The following is a 17,035-nucleotide window of genomic DNA, read 5'->3' on the forward strand; positions in this document are numbered from 1 at the left end:
ACGCTCGACACTCGTAGTGACCTCGCGTCCTCCATTTCGATCGCGCTGGTGATGAATTGTGGATCCTGATCCTCCCTTTGCTTCCCAAGACCGCCATTCATGTCTTCTTGACTCTCCGTCCGCCTGAAGATATCCCGAAAGCCTCTAGGTATCGGTTCTGCTCTAGGTTCCGGCCAATAGGCGCGTGTGTGTGCAGATTGTGTCGCGCGTGTGACGGTATTGGGCCCGTACGTGTTCTCCGCAGTGTATGTATTGGAGCTCCAGTTTCTCAGACCGAGAACCCGTTGTATAAGCGGATAGGTCAAGGGCAGATTCGCGCAGAGTATCGCTGTATACGACTCTCGAAGGTACCAGATCGTCCACTCAGTTCCAAAGGGATTTGTGAACGAGTAGTATTTGTTGAGGACTGCTGCGACGATGGTGAACGCTCCTATACAGAAGATCACGAAAAGGATCGTTTTGTTCTTCTTCGGTAGGCGTACTTTGAAGAGCAACGGCATGGGTATGCTTATGATGATTAGATCACTGGAAATATTGAAGACGGCGTTTGTGATGAGATGATTGGTCGCTGCCGAGCATTGTTCTGGTATCGTCAATATCGTGTGATTAGATGTTGCAAAGGCACTTACTCGAATTCGGCGGTACTGCCCAATATTGCGAGAACGGCCGACACCAAACCCCAAGGTATAATATTTCCATGACCACAAATGCGACAGCGACATATATGGAGGTGGCGATGACGATCTTGTGTTGCGGGAGGACCATCGTCATACGGTTGTACATAATGAGTAGGCATGCCTTAACCAGCCATATGGTAAGGAGTTGCATCTGCTCTACTACCAAGACCAGCTTGGATCCGTATATACGCATCTTGATTTCGGCATCTGAATATTGAGAGACGTCGTCTCCCGGCGGTATTAGATTGCCTAGATACCGGTATAGAGTCAGCGTGTGTCTCTCTTGCAGTTTGCACACGGAAAGACGTACTGCTAGTCTTTGTGACTTCGTGCATGATAGCAATCAGCACTGTGTCGGTAGCCTTGTGTCACAATCAGTACTTGTAGTCGCTCGATGCTGCGGGTCACAAACCATGGCTACAAGTATTAAGTAATCATCTAATTGCAATAATTTCCATGATCCACGATGAATTCTTCTTGATATTAGTCGGATGATGACGACGATCCAGCACACGCCGTAGAAAATTCCAGCCTCAGGCTCAAGAACTCCGGCCATAGATAAGTGGTTGGCTCGCGAGCCGAGGTTGTGGGAACGTTCAAAGGCCGGGCCAGTAGACGGCGAGTAGTCTCGGAGTTGGTTGCTCAGGGCTTTAGTGGGTGTTGATCAAAAGTTGTCGTAAATATCAGGGGGAATCTATCGATGCGATAGAGACCACGGTGCGTTGGGGAACAGAGTAAATCGATGAAGAACTGCCGAGCGCCCGGTCAGCAGCCTTGTTGTGACCACAGGCGCTATGTTGTGAAGACCGGGTGTGAACTCAGCAATCACTCGGCATTTCTCTGTGATGTCGGCGGCTTTCCGTCACAAAATGCTTCATTGACAATTTGATAGGTGCTCTGGGATGTTGCTTGGTTGGACTGTTCCGGGGTGGCGCTGTGGATGGATGCCCTGGGGTGGTCGCGCAGTGTTTCAGTGGAAGTATTCGGATTGAGGAGACAGCGCTCAGAAATCGCGGACCCCCGGACCCCAAGATATCAGACTAGGCATCTAAAAGTGTCGCAAGCGCCACTTTCAATGGAGCTGTGCATCCTCGATGATCTGCACAATCGACTAAAGACGGACGTCCCTGGTCCAGCTTCGACACTTGTGGGACTCGCGGTAGCGCCAATTGGATGACGAGTTTGACGACTCAGACCTGGGTTGAGGCTGCCCAGGTGTCAGAGAGGCGCGTCCAATTCGAAGGCCGCGGCAATATGGCGATGTTGGCTGCTGACCGGAAACATTTCGCGACGATTCGTGGTACGGTTCAAGAAGAAATGTCACAGCAAATCAAATGCGTCCAATGCGCAATGGGTTTCCCGGCGCTGCTTCGGTGATTTCATGCCTGGTAGTGTTGCAAACTGCGACTTCAGGCGAGCAATATCGTAGGTATGCTATATAGCTGTTGCCAGTGTCACTGGAATTCTGACTCGCAAAAGATATCGGTAACATCGCAGCGCAAATTGAAGGCGTTGAGGAAAGTTTGGCGGTGCCCGTCAGCTTGCGTGAGTGACATCGGGTGTCCCGGCACGCTTAGTTTGACGCCTTTGGCGGGCCGTAGCCGTAAGTTGTACTGGTCCCGAGGTCAACACTTGCATAATTTTCGTCCTTGCTTCAGGCGTTCAGTCAAGGAGAAATGAAAATCGCGCAGTGACAAGAAACTCCCAGGAGCCTTGTCGCTGCTACAGATAGCTCTGGAAAGAGACTGTGCTGTCATGGGTGTGCATAGGTAGTGTAGCGGCGTCGGCGCCTCAAAAGTGCGAGGGCAAAGGGAAGTCGTAGCGTTCCACCGAGTACCCCAAACCCGGGTCTCTTTCGAACACAGACATGATTGACTTCAGCACATCCACAATTGGTAGAGTTCTACCGTCGACTGTTGGTCATGCAAATCGCAATCTCTGCGATTGAAAGACAGCGAAAACTGACCAGCAAGCACATGTCACCGACAGAGGTCTTGCAGAAGTTCAATCGCCAAACAGTCAGGTTATTGAGTGCAAGTTTCGGAAACTGTCGAAAACATTGAAACACCTGCGCGATATAGACAAGGAAGACCCGACACCACGACCTTGGAACCAGCGGCTTAGAAGACTCAGCCTTCGAGAAGAAAGCTCAGACTCACCTGGGCAGTTTCAGTCGGCATTGAGCGATGGCTACTGTCAAGTTCGGGAAAGCAGCACCAGGGGTGACATTCTGTCGGCGATGCGCGAGCTGCACGTGAATGTGTCGTATCGCCACACCCGCGGAGGTCCGAGTCAGTGGTTTCGCGTTTGCCAATGAAGAGGGACTTGAATGATCAACTCTCACGCCTGACCCACATCATGTAAGCCGTACGAACCCAGAGCAGATTCGATATAACACACATAAGGCCGACTCAGCTTGTTCGGTGACTCTTGCATCTGGCGCCAGTGCCGTTGCGCCAGATATGCCAGTTGTGGGGAGGCTATTTCTTTCACTTTGAGAGGTGCTCATGGTCAACCATGACGAAGAAAGATTTAGGATGGCTTTAAAGACCTATGTAAAGGTAAAGATATGGGATCATTGGACCGAAATCCCACGCAGTGATATTGCCTAGGAGCTACACGCCGGCGTCCAGCTGAAACTTGCACTGATCTCGCAGAATCGACCCGGGCCCCCGTGAGTGCACACCTGGGCAGTCTCGGGTGCCGAGTTGAATATCTGAAGAGGAACTCCAAGCGATGAGGACCACTGGAAATACTTTCAAAGAAAGTGATAGTTGGCATGGACACTCTAGCACAGACGTGACTGCTCATACAAATACAGGTAGTTGCATGGTGATCATGGCCTCGTTCGACATGGAGGAGAGGATCAGCCCGGAAAGAGCGTTTGGTCAATCTCCATCATGCAATCTCAAACGAACAGCGGATGTATGTTTAATCATCAATGTTTTTGGGGTAGACGTTACCCATGGGATCGACGAACAGGGATAGCAAGGGGCATCAGCCCACGCTGTGCTAGGTACTCACCTGGGCACCAAGGTATTTCAACGCAAGCAAGCAGCTGCGCATACGTATCAATCCTTCTGATATTTCAACAGCGTTTGCTTATCCATAACGCGCTCCTCATAATGTAGCTACGTTAAGCAGCTCGTAGGCGTCTCGCCATCTCTCAACGAGTGACATCAACGGTGAGCTTATCGCTCCTGCCACGCCACGTGGAATCTGACTGGCAAATCTATTCTACGAAAGCCTATGCCCATTGAAGCATGTCCAGCCGTATCGCAGCATCGAGGTATCCCAGGACACGGTACCTAGATATGCAGTCCCCGGTCGTAGATATCGGGCGGAATATTTCCGAACAAACCTTGGAACCTTGGAAGCACCAAAGGTGTCTTATCCATCTCGAACACTAATCCGTTCATGTAAGCGGTCACCCATTTCCATACCTCTGTGTACTTCCTACAACTTCGCTGCACGGATCGCACAACACAAAAAAGATGGCGGTCGGACGATACGGCTGCCCAACCTCTCGACAAGCCACCTTCTTGTCGTGGGTGTCGTGTGCCCTGGCGTGTCGCAGCCCGCGATCTCCTCCACACCTCTCCCTCTAAGTTAGTCTAGCCGAACCGCCGAACCACGCAACTGATAAAGAGCAGAGAGATAGGCGTCCGCGCAGCGAATGACGAACGCCTACCACCCCTACTAAGAGATTATGACGCCGCACCCAAACACCGTTGCAGCATGGCTTCGCGTGTACTCTCCCACTTGGAGTAGTGACACCCCGCTTGCAACCCTGCTGCGCGGTGATATGCAGACTGGGGTGTGGGTGTATATAGACGAGTTGTTGCGCTTCCATGCGTTGCTATATTCTTGGAGTAAGAACGCGTGTCGCGACTTCTTCTTATTTTTCGACGGCGCCTGCGACGGCGCGCGCATGCATTTCGCGTTGCGACGATGACGACTTCCCAGCATCGGAACCACTCCGTCGCGGAAGAACCGGTGACATCTGTTCTTCCAGATGGCGACATACCTTACGATCCCACGCATTCTCTCAATCCAGATGAAGAAGTTCTAGCGGCTCTTGGATACAAATCGGAGTTTAAGAGAGAGTTTTCGCTGTTTACCACCTTCTGTGTCAGTTTTGCGGTTCTGGGTCTACTGCCTAGTTTCGCGTCTACGCTCTATTATGGCATGGGCTATGCGGGAACCGCTGGAATGACTTGGGGCTGGATTGTCGCCATGGTCGGAATCCAATGTGTGGCTATGAGCATGGCAGAGCTGTGTAGTAGCATGCCCACGAGCGGAGGTTTATACTACGCTTCTGCTGTCCTGGCACCACCTGGTTGGGGACCTTTTGCTGCTTGGCTTACTGGCTGGAGTAATTGGCTGGCTCAGATCACGGCGGCACCGTCCGGCAAGTACAAACCGCTATCTCGTTCGCGACGGGTATGGACATAGAGTTGACTGTTTGAGTAGTCAATTATGGAATTGCGGCCATGATACTGGCGGCGGCTAGTATCAATGACCCGTCTTACGTCCCCACGGATTATCAGACTTTCCTGTTGACGGTCTTCATCATGATTCTTCATGCGATCCTTTCCTCTATGCCGACACGTTGGCTTGCACAGTTCAACTCCGCCGGTTCCACGTTCAACTTCATCGCGCTGATTGTGGTCATCATAATGATCCCAGCGGGCACAGACCGTACAGAGCGCGGTCTACCCCGTTTTGCCCCTTCGAGCGAGGTCTGGGGCACAATATACGAAGGCACATCCTTCCCAGCTGGTATATCAGTCCTGATGTCCTTTATCGGCGTCATCTGGACTATGTCAGGCTACGATTCGCCATTTCATCTTGCGGAAGAATGCTCGAATGCGAACTTGGCTTCTCCGCGCGCTATTGTTCTGACATCCGCTACTGGAGGTTTCTTTGGCTGGTTCCTTCAGCTTGTCGTGGCATACACTGTCGTTGACATCGACCTAGTCCTCGAGTCTGAGCTCGGGCAGCCTTTCGCTGCCTACCTGATGCAATGCATGTCGCAGAAGATGGCGCTGGCGATCCTTGCACTCACCATTATAGCCGGGTTCAGCATGGGTCAAGGATGTATGATTGCGGCAAGCAGAGTGACATTCGCGTACGCGCGTGATGACTGCTTCCCGTTGTCCAAGTACTGGAAGAGGGTCAACAAACACACACAGACACCTGCGAATGCCGTGTGGTTCAATTGCGCGATCGGCATATTGTGCCTGTTGCTCATATTCGGCGGAGAGCTGGCCGTTGGAGCGCTGTTCTCCATTGGTGCCATCGCAGCTTTTGTGTAAGTGCTGACGAGCATGGTGTGCGTGCTCTACTGACATCTGATAGCGCCTTTACCATACCCATTGCCATCCGTGTCTTCTTCGTAGGCAATCGCTTTAGACCAGGTCCATGGAACTTGGGGAAGTACTCCAGCGCTATTGGTAGCGTTGCATGTGTCTTTGTCTTGCTCATGATACCTATCTTATGCTTCCCTAGCGTAACCGGACCGGACTTGACGTAAGTCTCACCAACACTTTCACGCTGCTTTGACAAGACTAACGTACCAATAGCGTGGCAGACATGAACTGGACATGCGTCGTTTACGGTGGTCCGATGTTCTTGGTAACGATATGGTGGTTCGTTTCCGCACACAAGTGGTTCAAGGGCCCCAAGGTCAACATCGAGCATATGATGCTTGGACGGGAAGAAGCCGTTCTGATTGGACAGGGGTCAGTGGGCGATGGAAAAGATGGTGACAACTCGTTGGGTGATATGAAAGGTCCGGAAGAGATCACAAAGTCGTAGATCAAGGTTGACCTTGGTGTGCGGAAACTCGCATAAGCAGTGTAGCAGGATTACTGAGTTCTCTCGGACCTACTGTTCGAACAGGAAAATATACCAATTAGTCCGAATGTGTTCATGGACAGTGATGCACCGGCTAGGATGCAGTCCTCACAGATACACCTCGTCACACAAATGAGCCTGATTCACCCAGCGGATCTGCCGGGGCTACACCTTGGTTCGTTCGTGTCACATAATGAGCTTTGCGGGATCGCGTATTGGTATGAGCATGTTGTCGCGAATTCTGGGTGGGTCAGGTGCTGGTCAATGGCCCCGCGCTTCGGCTGCAAGACGGCGTGTCGCGGGGCACATGAGTGAACATACGTCACCTTTGATCGGCAAACTGGAGACTTGATTGAAGCGATTTGATGGCATGATTACACCCAATCTGCTGCGCTCGCAACATCTTACGAGGTTATTTATTACATGTCGTCGCATCTTGTCATCAATCAACTACTCAACCATCAGGTTGACCAATCTTCAGTAGTATAGTGGTCAGTATTTCCGCTTGTCACCTTTACAGGCAACGCGCGGGAGACCGGGGTTCAATTCCCCGCTGGAGAGCTCTCATTTTTTGTTTTTGCGTGTTCGTCAAGACCCTAGCTATGTGATGCCACCGGCTGGATGTCCATTAGTTCGAGGTCGGTAACCACATGCATGCGTCTTTTGCAGAATCTGTACTTTTTTTTCTTCCCGAAGCAAGTCACATCACGAAGTCAACACTAATGTTGATCTTTATGTGTGTTATGTACTCCGTTCACGTCCTTGCCGGGGGCGCGGCTCGCGCCTGCGGTGCCGCTGCCGATGCGAGCCTCGCAGCTACCTCCACCCTCAACATGCTCCCCGGACCGTCCGGAATATACCAAGACATCACGATATTCAGAACGTCTCCCAGAGCTACCAGCCTAGACTTCTCCTCACTATTATACTCTAATGCGCAGATGCGACGCGTATCGCGACGCTGTGTTGTAACACGGATAGCATGCGCGTCGGCGGTACGTTGACCAAGACCACCAGGGCGCACCGCTCCGTCGGAATTCCATCAGCCTCCAAATACTGATGAGGCTCTTTTGGAAGCCTCAATCTGTTTCAGATCTACATTATGCTTCATCGTAGTGACGCTGACGCCAACCAAGCCAAGACTGACGAGAGGCCAAGGTATCTCCCCGAGCAGCAGAAACATCTAACGCGATGAACTCGTCAGCTCCAAACCGTACTGTGGAATTGGACCAAAATATATGTCTCCATTTACACCATCCGTTCGACGATCCCCGTTCAGAATTCGCGTATAGGAGAAGTCCCAGCAAGTCCGTGAGCAGGATGTGTAACCAAACTCCGCAAATACCACATCTGACCACAAAGTCCGACCACAGCGCGTTCGCTGTGTAAGCCTCTGTCATGCACCAGCTTGGAGCCAGAATCCGCTAGTAGTATAATTTAGCTAGCAAGATCAATGCCAGAACCTCTGTGCTCAAGACAAGCACAGCGAAGCTCTTGGGACCGGACATGCCAACGCCGCCATGCCAGGCTGGCTGTCAACCTGACGCCCATTTACCACGAATACACAGCCGCATAATCCGGCGACGTTGGCATCCCAAGCGAATACCGCCGTAGCATTCGTCACCTCGTGTAGCTTGTCATCTCGACCGTGTCTTGGAAGGACCTCTTCAAGTCCCTTTTCTACCCCTTCTTACTCACGCATACATAGCTCACACCCAGTAGCAATAAAATGTTCGTACATCCAAGCTACGCGCCCATCTCCATCCCTTCGCCATCCCCTTCCACCCGTTCCAAAGCCATGTACGCACCTCCGCGCTTCCTCACCGGCAAGTTCATCATCTGGCTCTGTCTTTTCCTCATCGGCTTCCCCATCCTCCTCTGGAACCACCCCAACTTGGAGAACCTCTCCGTTCCGTATGCCCGACCCCAACCGCGACCCAACGCCCAATTCATCGCCCACGGCGACTCGAAATGCCTACCAGAAGTCTCGGCTGAACTCATCGAAGCAGCGACTGCGAAACGCGCTACTTGTCGGAAGTACTCACCTTTTGCAACGGGGCGGGCGCGCATTGCGACTGTCACGGCGCATTTTGGCAAGCCCCAGGAACACTATCAGAAAGCGCTCAAGACGCATCTCCAACATGCCTTGGTGCATGGTACGGAGGTTAGGGTGATGTGCGATCCGATTGTAGATGATCTGTGGAACAAACCCGCTTTCATCCTCAACCTACTCATGCGGGAGATGTTGAAGCCAGAGAAGGAGCGGTTAGAATGGATACAATGGGTTGATCGAGACACCATCATCCTCGATCAATGCCGTCCGATATCCAGTTTTCTCCCACCAGAGAAAGCGCGCTTCGGGTCCTGGTGGCGCCGCGACGACAACAAAACAACGTCAGCACCAGCAAATACAACAAACCTCCTCGTAACGCGCGACTGGAACGGTCTCAACAACGGCATTTTCCTCCTCCGCGTCAACGCCTGGGCCATCGAACTCTTCACCGCCATCCTCGCATTCCGCCACTACAAGCCGGAGATCGACCTCCCCTTCACAGAGCAATCTGCTATGGAAGAAGTGCTCAAAACAGATCAGTTCCGAGACCAAGCGAGATATGTGCCGCAGCACTGGTTCAACGGGTATGAAGAGGAGGGCACGCAGAAGTTTCTGGAGAGGGAGGACGTGGAGGGGTTGAAGGAACGGGATGTTAGGAGGGGGGATTACCTTGTTCATTTTGCGGGGAGGGGGAACAGGGGCACTTTGTTGATGGCGTGGAGTGACATGTTGGAGGGGGCGGGGGATGTCTGGGAAGAGGGTAGGGTGCAAAGAGATGTTTCGGGTGAGGTCGCGGAGTTTTGGAGGGATCTTGGGTATGGGGTATGATGGCGTGTTTGGTAGCTCTTTTATTTGTTCAAAGCTCGTCTCATTCCAATTGTATTATATACCCTTGCAATTCAATAGTAGCTTGAGCTTGGTGCATAGTCCGCCTTTGTGCCTGGGAATGCACCGGCAGGAGGGTTGCGGTCGTCCTCGTCCGCGCTGTCGTCTTCGTTTCCTTCGAAAGCCTCGCTTGGATCTGGTGGCGCCCGCATGCGGATCAAAGCGTCTTCGTCGAGCGCAGGGACGATGAACATCTTGGTGGTGTGATACTCGCGTCCAGAGGGCATGCTTGCTAGCAATGGTTCTGAGGGAGGTACTATTTGAATGCCAACCTGATATAGTCAGTTAATCATGCACAATGAACCAGTGAAGGCGGGTGTACATACGGTGTCGTTCTGTTTCTCCCACTTCTTCAACAACATATCGACAATTCGTCCTTCTTCGAACTTGCCTGCATCAGTGCCCCAGTCCACGCCTTTTTCGATCTTGCGATCTTCCCTCTTCTCCTGCCATTCTTTCTTCAGTTTGGAGAAACCAGATGACTTCTTCTCTTCTTCCGCACCCAGCGATGCAAAACCCAGCTCCTTCTTTGCGCCTCGTAGCCATGCAATGCCGTCGCCTGTCTTACCACCTCCTTCAGCATCACAGGCAAGGAACCGACACGCCTTGCCTTTGGCGGTCCGCCTCAGATCATCCACGTATTTCAGCAGATCGTCGTTGATCTTGGAAGACCGCCCAAACATAGCTTGGGCTTTCGCAGCGTGTTCTGAAGAAGCAAGGCACAGTCGAGCGAAGAGGTGCGCGCGGACCTTGGGTATATCGACGCCCCGGAACATCCAGTCTTTGTTCTGTTTGTTCCGGTCTTCTATCACGACCGCTGGGTATGGATCGTCTTTCAGTACGGTGATGAGTGTAGCTTCAGCCATAGTGAGCTCCGCTAACGCTCCCAGCACAGCCGCGGATATGTCTATAGCCGCGGGTTGTGAGTTGTACTGCCCTGCGCGGTTCACCAAGTATGTATGTATGGAGTTTGCTTCGAGAAAGTGCTTCATAGCAGCGCCGATTGCGGTTGCGCGTTGTTCGGGCGTGGGTACGGTCGCATTGTAGAGGGTGTGTAGCTGTGCTCGAGCCTGGAGGCTGTATACGTATGCCAGTGTCGAGAGAGTATAGCAGAGCTCGCTCTCAAGGCTCTTGAGCTTCACTCTTGCTGGCTCGCGACCCGGTATCGAAGACCCCAGCGTCGAGCGCCATTCTACTTCCAGCTCCTTAACCAAGACCAGGTCGATCTCTTCGCCGGCGCAGCTTGCACCACTCAGTCCTGCATCGAGAGCGAACAGGTATGGTATGTAGTCGTTGAGGGCGGATGTTACGGTGGAGAGGTTCGAGGCCTGTGAGGCAGGCGGTATGCGCTTGTGTCGCTTGAGTACGTCTCGAAGGACGCCTCGCGCAGTGGTCGCGCAGTTGGGTAGGGACGGATGAGTGCTGCTGTTGAAGTATTCTGTGAAGGATATGCTGGAAGTAGTCGGGAGGACGAAGGGGAAGGGCATCGTGTTGACTGTTGACTGTTGCTGGTCGGGACGGCTGTTGACGCAGGTACGCGGTGGTAGCGGGGTTGGGAGCTAGCCTTGGCCTCATCATATCAGCAGCCTGGGGAGCCACAAAGCGTCCGGAACACGCGCCTGGAACAGAAGACCTAGAAATTTGAGGTTTCACGTCAGTGGGAAAAGAAAACATGCGAACTGTACCACTGCAATTGTACACTTGTTCCAATAATTCGTGCTACATCGGTCTCTCCTCGGGCATGTATATGTACAGTTTCGCCAGTACGAGAGAATTGGTGCGTTTCTTCAGCATACGCTTGCCGAACGCCATAAACCCTTGTCTTCGTCTGGTGGTGTCTCCCGCTGCGTGTCGTGTATGGTCTGCCTGTTGTCCGTCCTTCATGCAAGCGATCACCGCTGTTGGCGGGCCGCTTATCGCTTCAACGCATCGTCGACGTAGTTTTGTTGGGCAAAGAGGTATCCCTTGACCTTTGCGTCCTTGAGGAGCTCGAAGTAACGCTCTGTTCAGCCTGTGTTAGCCTTCGTTTTGTCATGGCGTACATCCTCAGACGGCCTTGCACCGCTGCAACCAGCCCAAAATTCGATCTCTTGTCCTTCTGCGCGTATCCTTCTAGCCTGCGGAATAGAGAAAGACCTACCTCGCAAATGTCCACACTTCTCCAAGTGGTTGACCCCCTCCCTCCGGTAGCACTTGCCCATCTCGTCCCTCACCAACCTCGCCATCATGCTCCTCACCCACTGCTCCCTGATGATAGCATCTTGCGCGCCCTTGAGCGCAGTGTTGTCCTCGTAGTCGACACCGTCAAAGGTTGGCGCAACCTTGGGCTTTTTGGCAAGGAAGAGTTCGGACTCTGGGGTCGGCATTGCGGCGGCGGGGAGTGCGTTCGGGGGTGGCGGACGTGTATATGGTTTCCGAGGACTCCGTCGAGAGGTTTAGAGACGTGCGACGGGGCAATTGGCGGTGTTGCGAGGTGTCGTGGTCGTGATCGTTGGTGAGCTTTGAAAGGGCCGAGCTGCGATTGGCGGCAGTGCACGTGATGCTGCATCACCACCACCTGGGCAGCGCCTTCCAAGATCGCGCAGGACCACTCTCATTTTTCGCTATGGTATTGTTTCTTCCCTCTTTTAGGTACACTCAACTCATGTTCATGTCACACCATCCTTATCCTCCTTCTTACCCCGATCCCACCATCCACCCATCGCAACACCCCAACCCGCACCCGTCTGCTGATTTCCATCACTTTGCAACTTCACATCTCCTTGATACTTCACATGCCATCTCGCAGGATCAAATCTGATCTCCCTCATGGAAGAGTACAACAGCCGTAGTCTTTCTTCTCTCTCTTGTTCACAAAGTGGGCACATGCGCTCGAGCCGGACAGTGTGCAGGGGATGTACACGACCTTCTTCGCAAGTCGGCTGGGTATCGTTGTCCTCTAGAGCTGGAGGATTCGGCGGCGAAGTTCTGGCTCTTGAAATGATGGTAGGTGAGGTCGTGTGCGACAAGGCAGTTCTACCATCTGCGTTTGGAGTCAGGAGAACGTCGGTAGTTGACAGAAGATCTGTGTGATATGTCTTGTTATGGTCTGTTTGTACAGCAGAGTGTAAAGTCTGCGAATTATCTCCGCACCTGGTTGTTTTGTCTGTTCTTTCGTTGGAGTCATCGTCTGGCACCAGCGTCATTTGTGAGTCTCTGCCCTTGCGACTGCTTCCCGAAGAACTCTCGCCTCCGGTAGCTAGATCCTCATGCTGTGTTGATGGCGATTTCGACTTTTTTACGCTCTTCGTCTGCGTATCCTTACAGTGCCTAACCGGCGTCTCTGAAAAAGTTGAGTGGCTGCAGCCAACAAAGATGTAAAGTCGATAGTAGCACATTGCGTTGACGTTGACAACAGACTCTGTCTGGGAACATGGGGCTTTGTTTAAGATGTTGGTGTAGTGACTGGTGATTGCTCGCTGAACACGCTGTTATGAAACGTGTACCAGTAGTGCTTTGTCTACTTCACCGCGGACAAGTCTAATTTCGTATTGACAAAGACTCAATGGAGGGTCAGACCCTGTGAGCAAACGGGAGTGAGTAAGAGCACATTATGACTGGAACGCATTGACACTTCTGTGGGCCTACACGGCTGTTATATTACAATTTTACATACAGTGGTATCTTGGGCAAACTACAGTGAGGAATCTGGATACGAACACCTACGCTATGCTTGATGCTACATGGAATCGCCGAAAATTCATCATACCGCCGTCTCCTTCTCTTTTGAAACATCAGGATTACTTGTCTGCGCCTCAGGGTCGAGCGGTAATGACCCTTTGCTGGCCCTCTTCCTCCGCCTCTCTGCGCGCTCTGCTTCCCTCTCGAGCCTCTTTGCCTTTTCTACCTCGATTCCAGTCTTGGTCTCCTCGTGCTGTTTGTCGAGCTTGTTACGCGTGATTAAGAGGCTGACTACGAGACCCACGACAGCAAATGCGACGTAGAGTATCCACATGGTGCTCAGCGAGTCTGCGAATGCCGTTCGCGCAACAGACTTTTGCTCATCGGGGAGGGACTGAATAAGCCCGACGTTGGCGCCGGCGGAACCTCCACCGAACCTCGACGCAGTTTCGGGACCGAGCGAAGCGGCCAGTTGAGACTGCTTCGACTTCATCTCGTTGTTGAAGATGACCCCACCTACAACGACCGAGATGGCGCTACCAAGGTTCCGAGTAAAGCCGAATGTTGCAGTCGCAGTAGCGATGTCGCGTTTCTGGGAGCATGTCAGCATCGGTAAGCTAACGAATGGCAACTATGGTTGCTCTACCGCAACCCCGCCTCTAGTGTCACGTGTAATGATCACATGTGCAGGCGCAGAAAAAGAAACTTTTGATGGAACTTACCGGTACGAGACTCTGGAGTGCAATGAGCGGTGATTGAAAGTTTGGACCGACACCAATTCCAGCAATGATCTGATAGACGATGATCTTGGCCCAAGAACTGTTGACGTCAAAGTCGATGAAAAGTCCAAAGCCCAGTGTCATCATAATCATGCCAAACCAGATCATAGGTAGATACTGCCCGGTTTTCTTGATGAAGATGCCAGTGAAAGCAGAGAGGAATGAGAGTGAGACTGCAGTAGGCAGTAGATACACTCCCGAAAGAATAGGTGTCGCGCCAAGCACAGCCTGGAAGTAAAGTGGGAGGAAGTAGTTGCCGCTGATGAAGACGAAGGAGTGGAAGAAGCAGGTAGCCAATGCAGCCAAGTTCGATCGCTTCGAGAAGAGATCGAGGGGCATGAGAGGATACGGTGCTACCCGCCACTCAATGGCGAAGAAGATGCCAATGACTACGGCTCCGAAGATGATAAGACAAAGCACTGTGGCAGAATCCCAAGGATGTGAGATGCCTCCGAATTCCAGGCCGAGAAGCAGCATAATGACTCCACCGACCATGGCGAGCGAACCCAGCCAATCAACAGCTTTGAGGCCTTCACGGAGCGGAGTCTTTGGTGTCTTGACATCGAGGAAGAACAGGAGGATGAGGAACGCAACACCGTCGAAAGGTAGATTGATGTAGAAGCACCATCTCCACGAGACCTTTTGCGTGAAGAGCCCTCCAACAACAGGTCCTAGGGAACTCGCCAAGGCCCATACGCCACCGATGATTCCAAAGTATGCACCTCGGTCCCGCACAGAGAAGAGGTCGGATATGGTAATGTTGACCAGTGTGATGAGACCTCCACCACCAATACCCTGTATCACCCTTGCAGCGATTAACATATCCATGTTGACAGCCACACCTGCAAGGAGGGAGCCGACAAAGAAGATGGCGTTTGTGAGCAACAGGATGGGTTTTCGTCCGAAGATATCAGAGATCTTGCCCCAGATTGGCGTGGCTGCTGACTGTGCGATGAGGTACGCCGAGCCTATCCATGTATATCCCGAAGCGCTGTTGAACTCTGCCGAAATCGTGGGTAGGGCGGTTGTGACGATGGTAATATCCAGAGCAACGAGTAGAACCGCCACAGCCAGAGAGAGCATGATCAAGAAGATCTGTAGCTTCGTTCTCTGAGGGAATTCATCTTGCGCACCAGGTGCGCCCGGTGCAACAGCGGCGCCATTCGCTCCAGTAGCGCCCTCTTCTACAGCCTTCTCCCCATTTTGTGTTGTTCCGTCTCTCTCGGTGAGACTGACATCGGTCGAAGAAGAAGTCGTAATATCGTGACGTCCGTTCGGCGCGTTCGAGTCGAGGTGTGAGTCCCCAGCTGGGGCTGGCGCATCGTGGGTTGCGCTCATATTACAAATGCTAAGGAATGACTATTATAAAGTTTACGTGTGACGCGGCGGTGACATGTTATAAAGGCGCACACAAAGCTGAGTGCAAAACTGAGTGCAAAACGTTTGCGACAGGCGATGACACAGACTGGGTCGCTTTCGCGCCTCTCGGGGCTCTCGAACACCGACGCGACATGCGTCATGGCGCTACATACGGCGCTGAGATCGATCGCACGAGCTGGATCATTCCCGCTCTGCATTTTACCGGAAATAAATCCCAGGGGCTGCTGCAGTTCGCAGATAGCATAAATGCTCGCGAGATTGCTGTGCGAGACGATGTGCGACTGATAAAGCCCCTTTGACGTTCGTGGTCGTCGGAGAGGCGCTGCTTGGCCCTGCAAACTGATGAACCGTCCATGGCGAGGCTACTGTTGTGCGACGTTACACAGACTGACCAAGTCTGCCACGCCGTTGGGGAACGCATGGCTTATCTTCGGGTTGCTACAAATGGTATTTCCATTATCGATGTGTGGTGGAGTGCCATGCGGCTGGAGCAGCGGCTTTGACGCAGTGTCACTGAACAGCCGGGGGCAAAGACATGATTGCAAACGCCGCGGAGAGAAAGGACGACAGGAGTACGACTGTACTTTAACATGTTGTGTTGCTGATGTTCACACCAAGGCCCTAACGAGATGATTCCTTTTGAACCCCGACTCATCCCCACTGTAATACCCGTGTGGGTAGTTTGTTCTTCGCTTCTTCGCGCGCTCTAGGGTGAGCTATGATTAGCAAGGCGAGGGCTAGCAGAGGACCATTTCATGGTTGCACGCAGCACGGAGCTTGCGAAGGAGTTTGGTCCTGATACGAAACGTACTAAAGTCGTCTGCAGCCCTTTATTTTGTTAGAACTATGGCATCTGGCAAGGCGAGCAGTTTAAATCGCGCTTTAGTATGGGCGAAAACCCTTGATCCACGCGAGATGTGTGTCTTGACCAAGATTTAAGTGCTTTTGGCTCGTCGTGCTTTCTGAGCGGTCTGGAGGTACACCAAGAAGAGATCCAGGCAAGATTGAAATGTTGAAGTTCGATCGATGAGCAGCGCGTCATTCTCCACAAAATCCCCAGGCGCCGAGAGAGGAAGCGCATGTGGAGGAGCAGGTGTTTGGACGAGAAGCATGGATGGTTTTCGTCATACTGCTGTATGCTGAGCATCGGTGAAGTGATGGAGCAGAGGCATCGTGTTGAGAGGCTAAGTGAAGGCTAAGTTAACCTGCATCTGAGTGGGGGGTGCATCGCAGTGCATGGCTTTGGCGTTCGCCGTCAACGTCGTTCGAGCCGGGGGAAACGAGCGTGAGCACACATGCGCAGCTGGCTCTTAAGGTTCTCAAGGTTCTCCGCAGTTCACTTTCGGCGCTGCTGAGGTGCAGCAACGGCCGGCGCATCTCGGAAATGAGGCAGCCCCCGGCACGGTGTCGCGACAGGATGTGAAAGGCGCCTCCACGCGAGGGTGCTAGCGACGGTCTAGACTACACATGCTTCTGTTGGGCATCTGCAGGCTGATCACCGAAAGGCCTTCTGCAGCTACCCCGTAGGTGCAGCGAAGCGTGCTTGGAGGGCAAACGGATGCGCAGCGGCAGAGCGGTCGGTCCTTTGTGGCTTGAAGGCGAGGGGTGACGTGAAAGGCTGGACGGGACCCCAGAGTAGCCCTGGTGTGAGGGTGCAGGGGCGCCTCTTCAGGTTTCCAGAGTTCGTGGCTAGGCCAGTGCCGCTACTCCGCTTCGTGGTTCTGTCTCGACAATCTCCGCACCTC

The 17,035-nt window shown here is 52.7% G+C and overlaps 5 protein-coding genes and 1 non-coding gene across 6 annotated transcripts; 3 read left to right on the forward strand and 3 right to left on the reverse strand.

Annotated features, from left to right (window-relative positions):
• Window positions 1–5,278: 5,278 nt before the first annotated feature.
• On the forward strand, window positions 5,279–6,497 carry J4E90_004155 (uncharacterized protein; the record flags this gene model as incomplete). The annotated part of the gene is made up of 3 exons (XM_051433721.1): window positions 5,279–5,991; window positions 6,039–6,209; window positions 6,263–6,497. 3 exons carry the CDS (start codon window positions 5,279–5,281, stop codon window positions 6,495–6,497), a joined length of 1,119 nt encoding a protein of 372 aa, XP_051292239.1.
• A 513-nt stretch (window positions 6,498–7,010) lies between these two features.
• On the forward strand, window positions 7,011–7,097 carry J4E90_004156. The gene has a single exon. It is a non-coding gene; the product is annotated as a tRNA-Asp (tRNA).
• A 1,234-nt stretch (window positions 7,098–8,331) lies between these two features.
• Window positions 8,332–9,414, forward strand: J4E90_004157 (uncharacterized protein; the record flags this gene model as incomplete). The annotated part of the gene is made up of 1 exon (XM_051433722.1): window positions 8,332–9,414. One exon carries the CDS (start codon window positions 8,332–8,334, stop codon window positions 9,412–9,414), a length of 1,083 nt encoding a protein of 360 aa, XP_051292240.1.
• Window positions 9,415–9,485: 71 nt separating this feature from the next.
• On the reverse strand, window positions 9,486–10,958 carry J4E90_004158 (uncharacterized protein; the record flags this gene model as incomplete). Its single annotated transcript, XM_051433723.1, has 2 exons — window positions 9,486–9,743; window positions 9,798–10,958. 2 exons carry the CDS (start codon window positions 10,956–10,958, stop codon window positions 9,486–9,488), a joined length of 1,419 nt encoding a protein of 472 aa, XP_051292241.1.
• A 426-nt stretch (window positions 10,959–11,384) lies between these two features.
• On the reverse strand, window positions 11,385–11,837 carry J4E90_004159 (uncharacterized protein; the record flags this gene model as incomplete). Its single annotated transcript, XM_051433724.1, has 2 exons — window positions 11,385–11,473; window positions 11,612–11,837. The coding sequence occupies 2 exons, from the start codon at window positions 11,835–11,837 to the stop codon at window positions 11,385–11,387; spliced, it is 315 nt and encodes a 104-aa protein (XP_051292242.1).
• Window positions 11,838–13,213: 1,376 nt separating this feature from the next.
• On the reverse strand, window positions 13,214–15,248 carry J4E90_004160 (uncharacterized protein; the record flags this gene model as incomplete). Its single annotated transcript, XM_051433725.1, has 2 exons — window positions 13,214–13,723; window positions 13,854–15,248. The coding sequence occupies 2 exons, from the start codon at window positions 15,246–15,248 to the stop codon at window positions 13,214–13,216; spliced, it is 1,905 nt and encodes a 634-aa protein (XP_051292243.1).
• Window positions 15,249–17,035: the final 1,787 nt, after the last annotated feature.

This window comes from Alternaria incomplexa (genome assembly GCF_024043165.1).
Source record: "Alternaria incomplexa strain BMP 0042 chromosome Unknown scaffold_5, whole genome shotgun sequence".
Classification (NCBI taxonomy): domain Eukaryota; kingdom Fungi; phylum Ascomycota; class Dothideomycetes; order Pleosporales; family Pleosporaceae; genus Alternaria; species Alternaria incomplexa.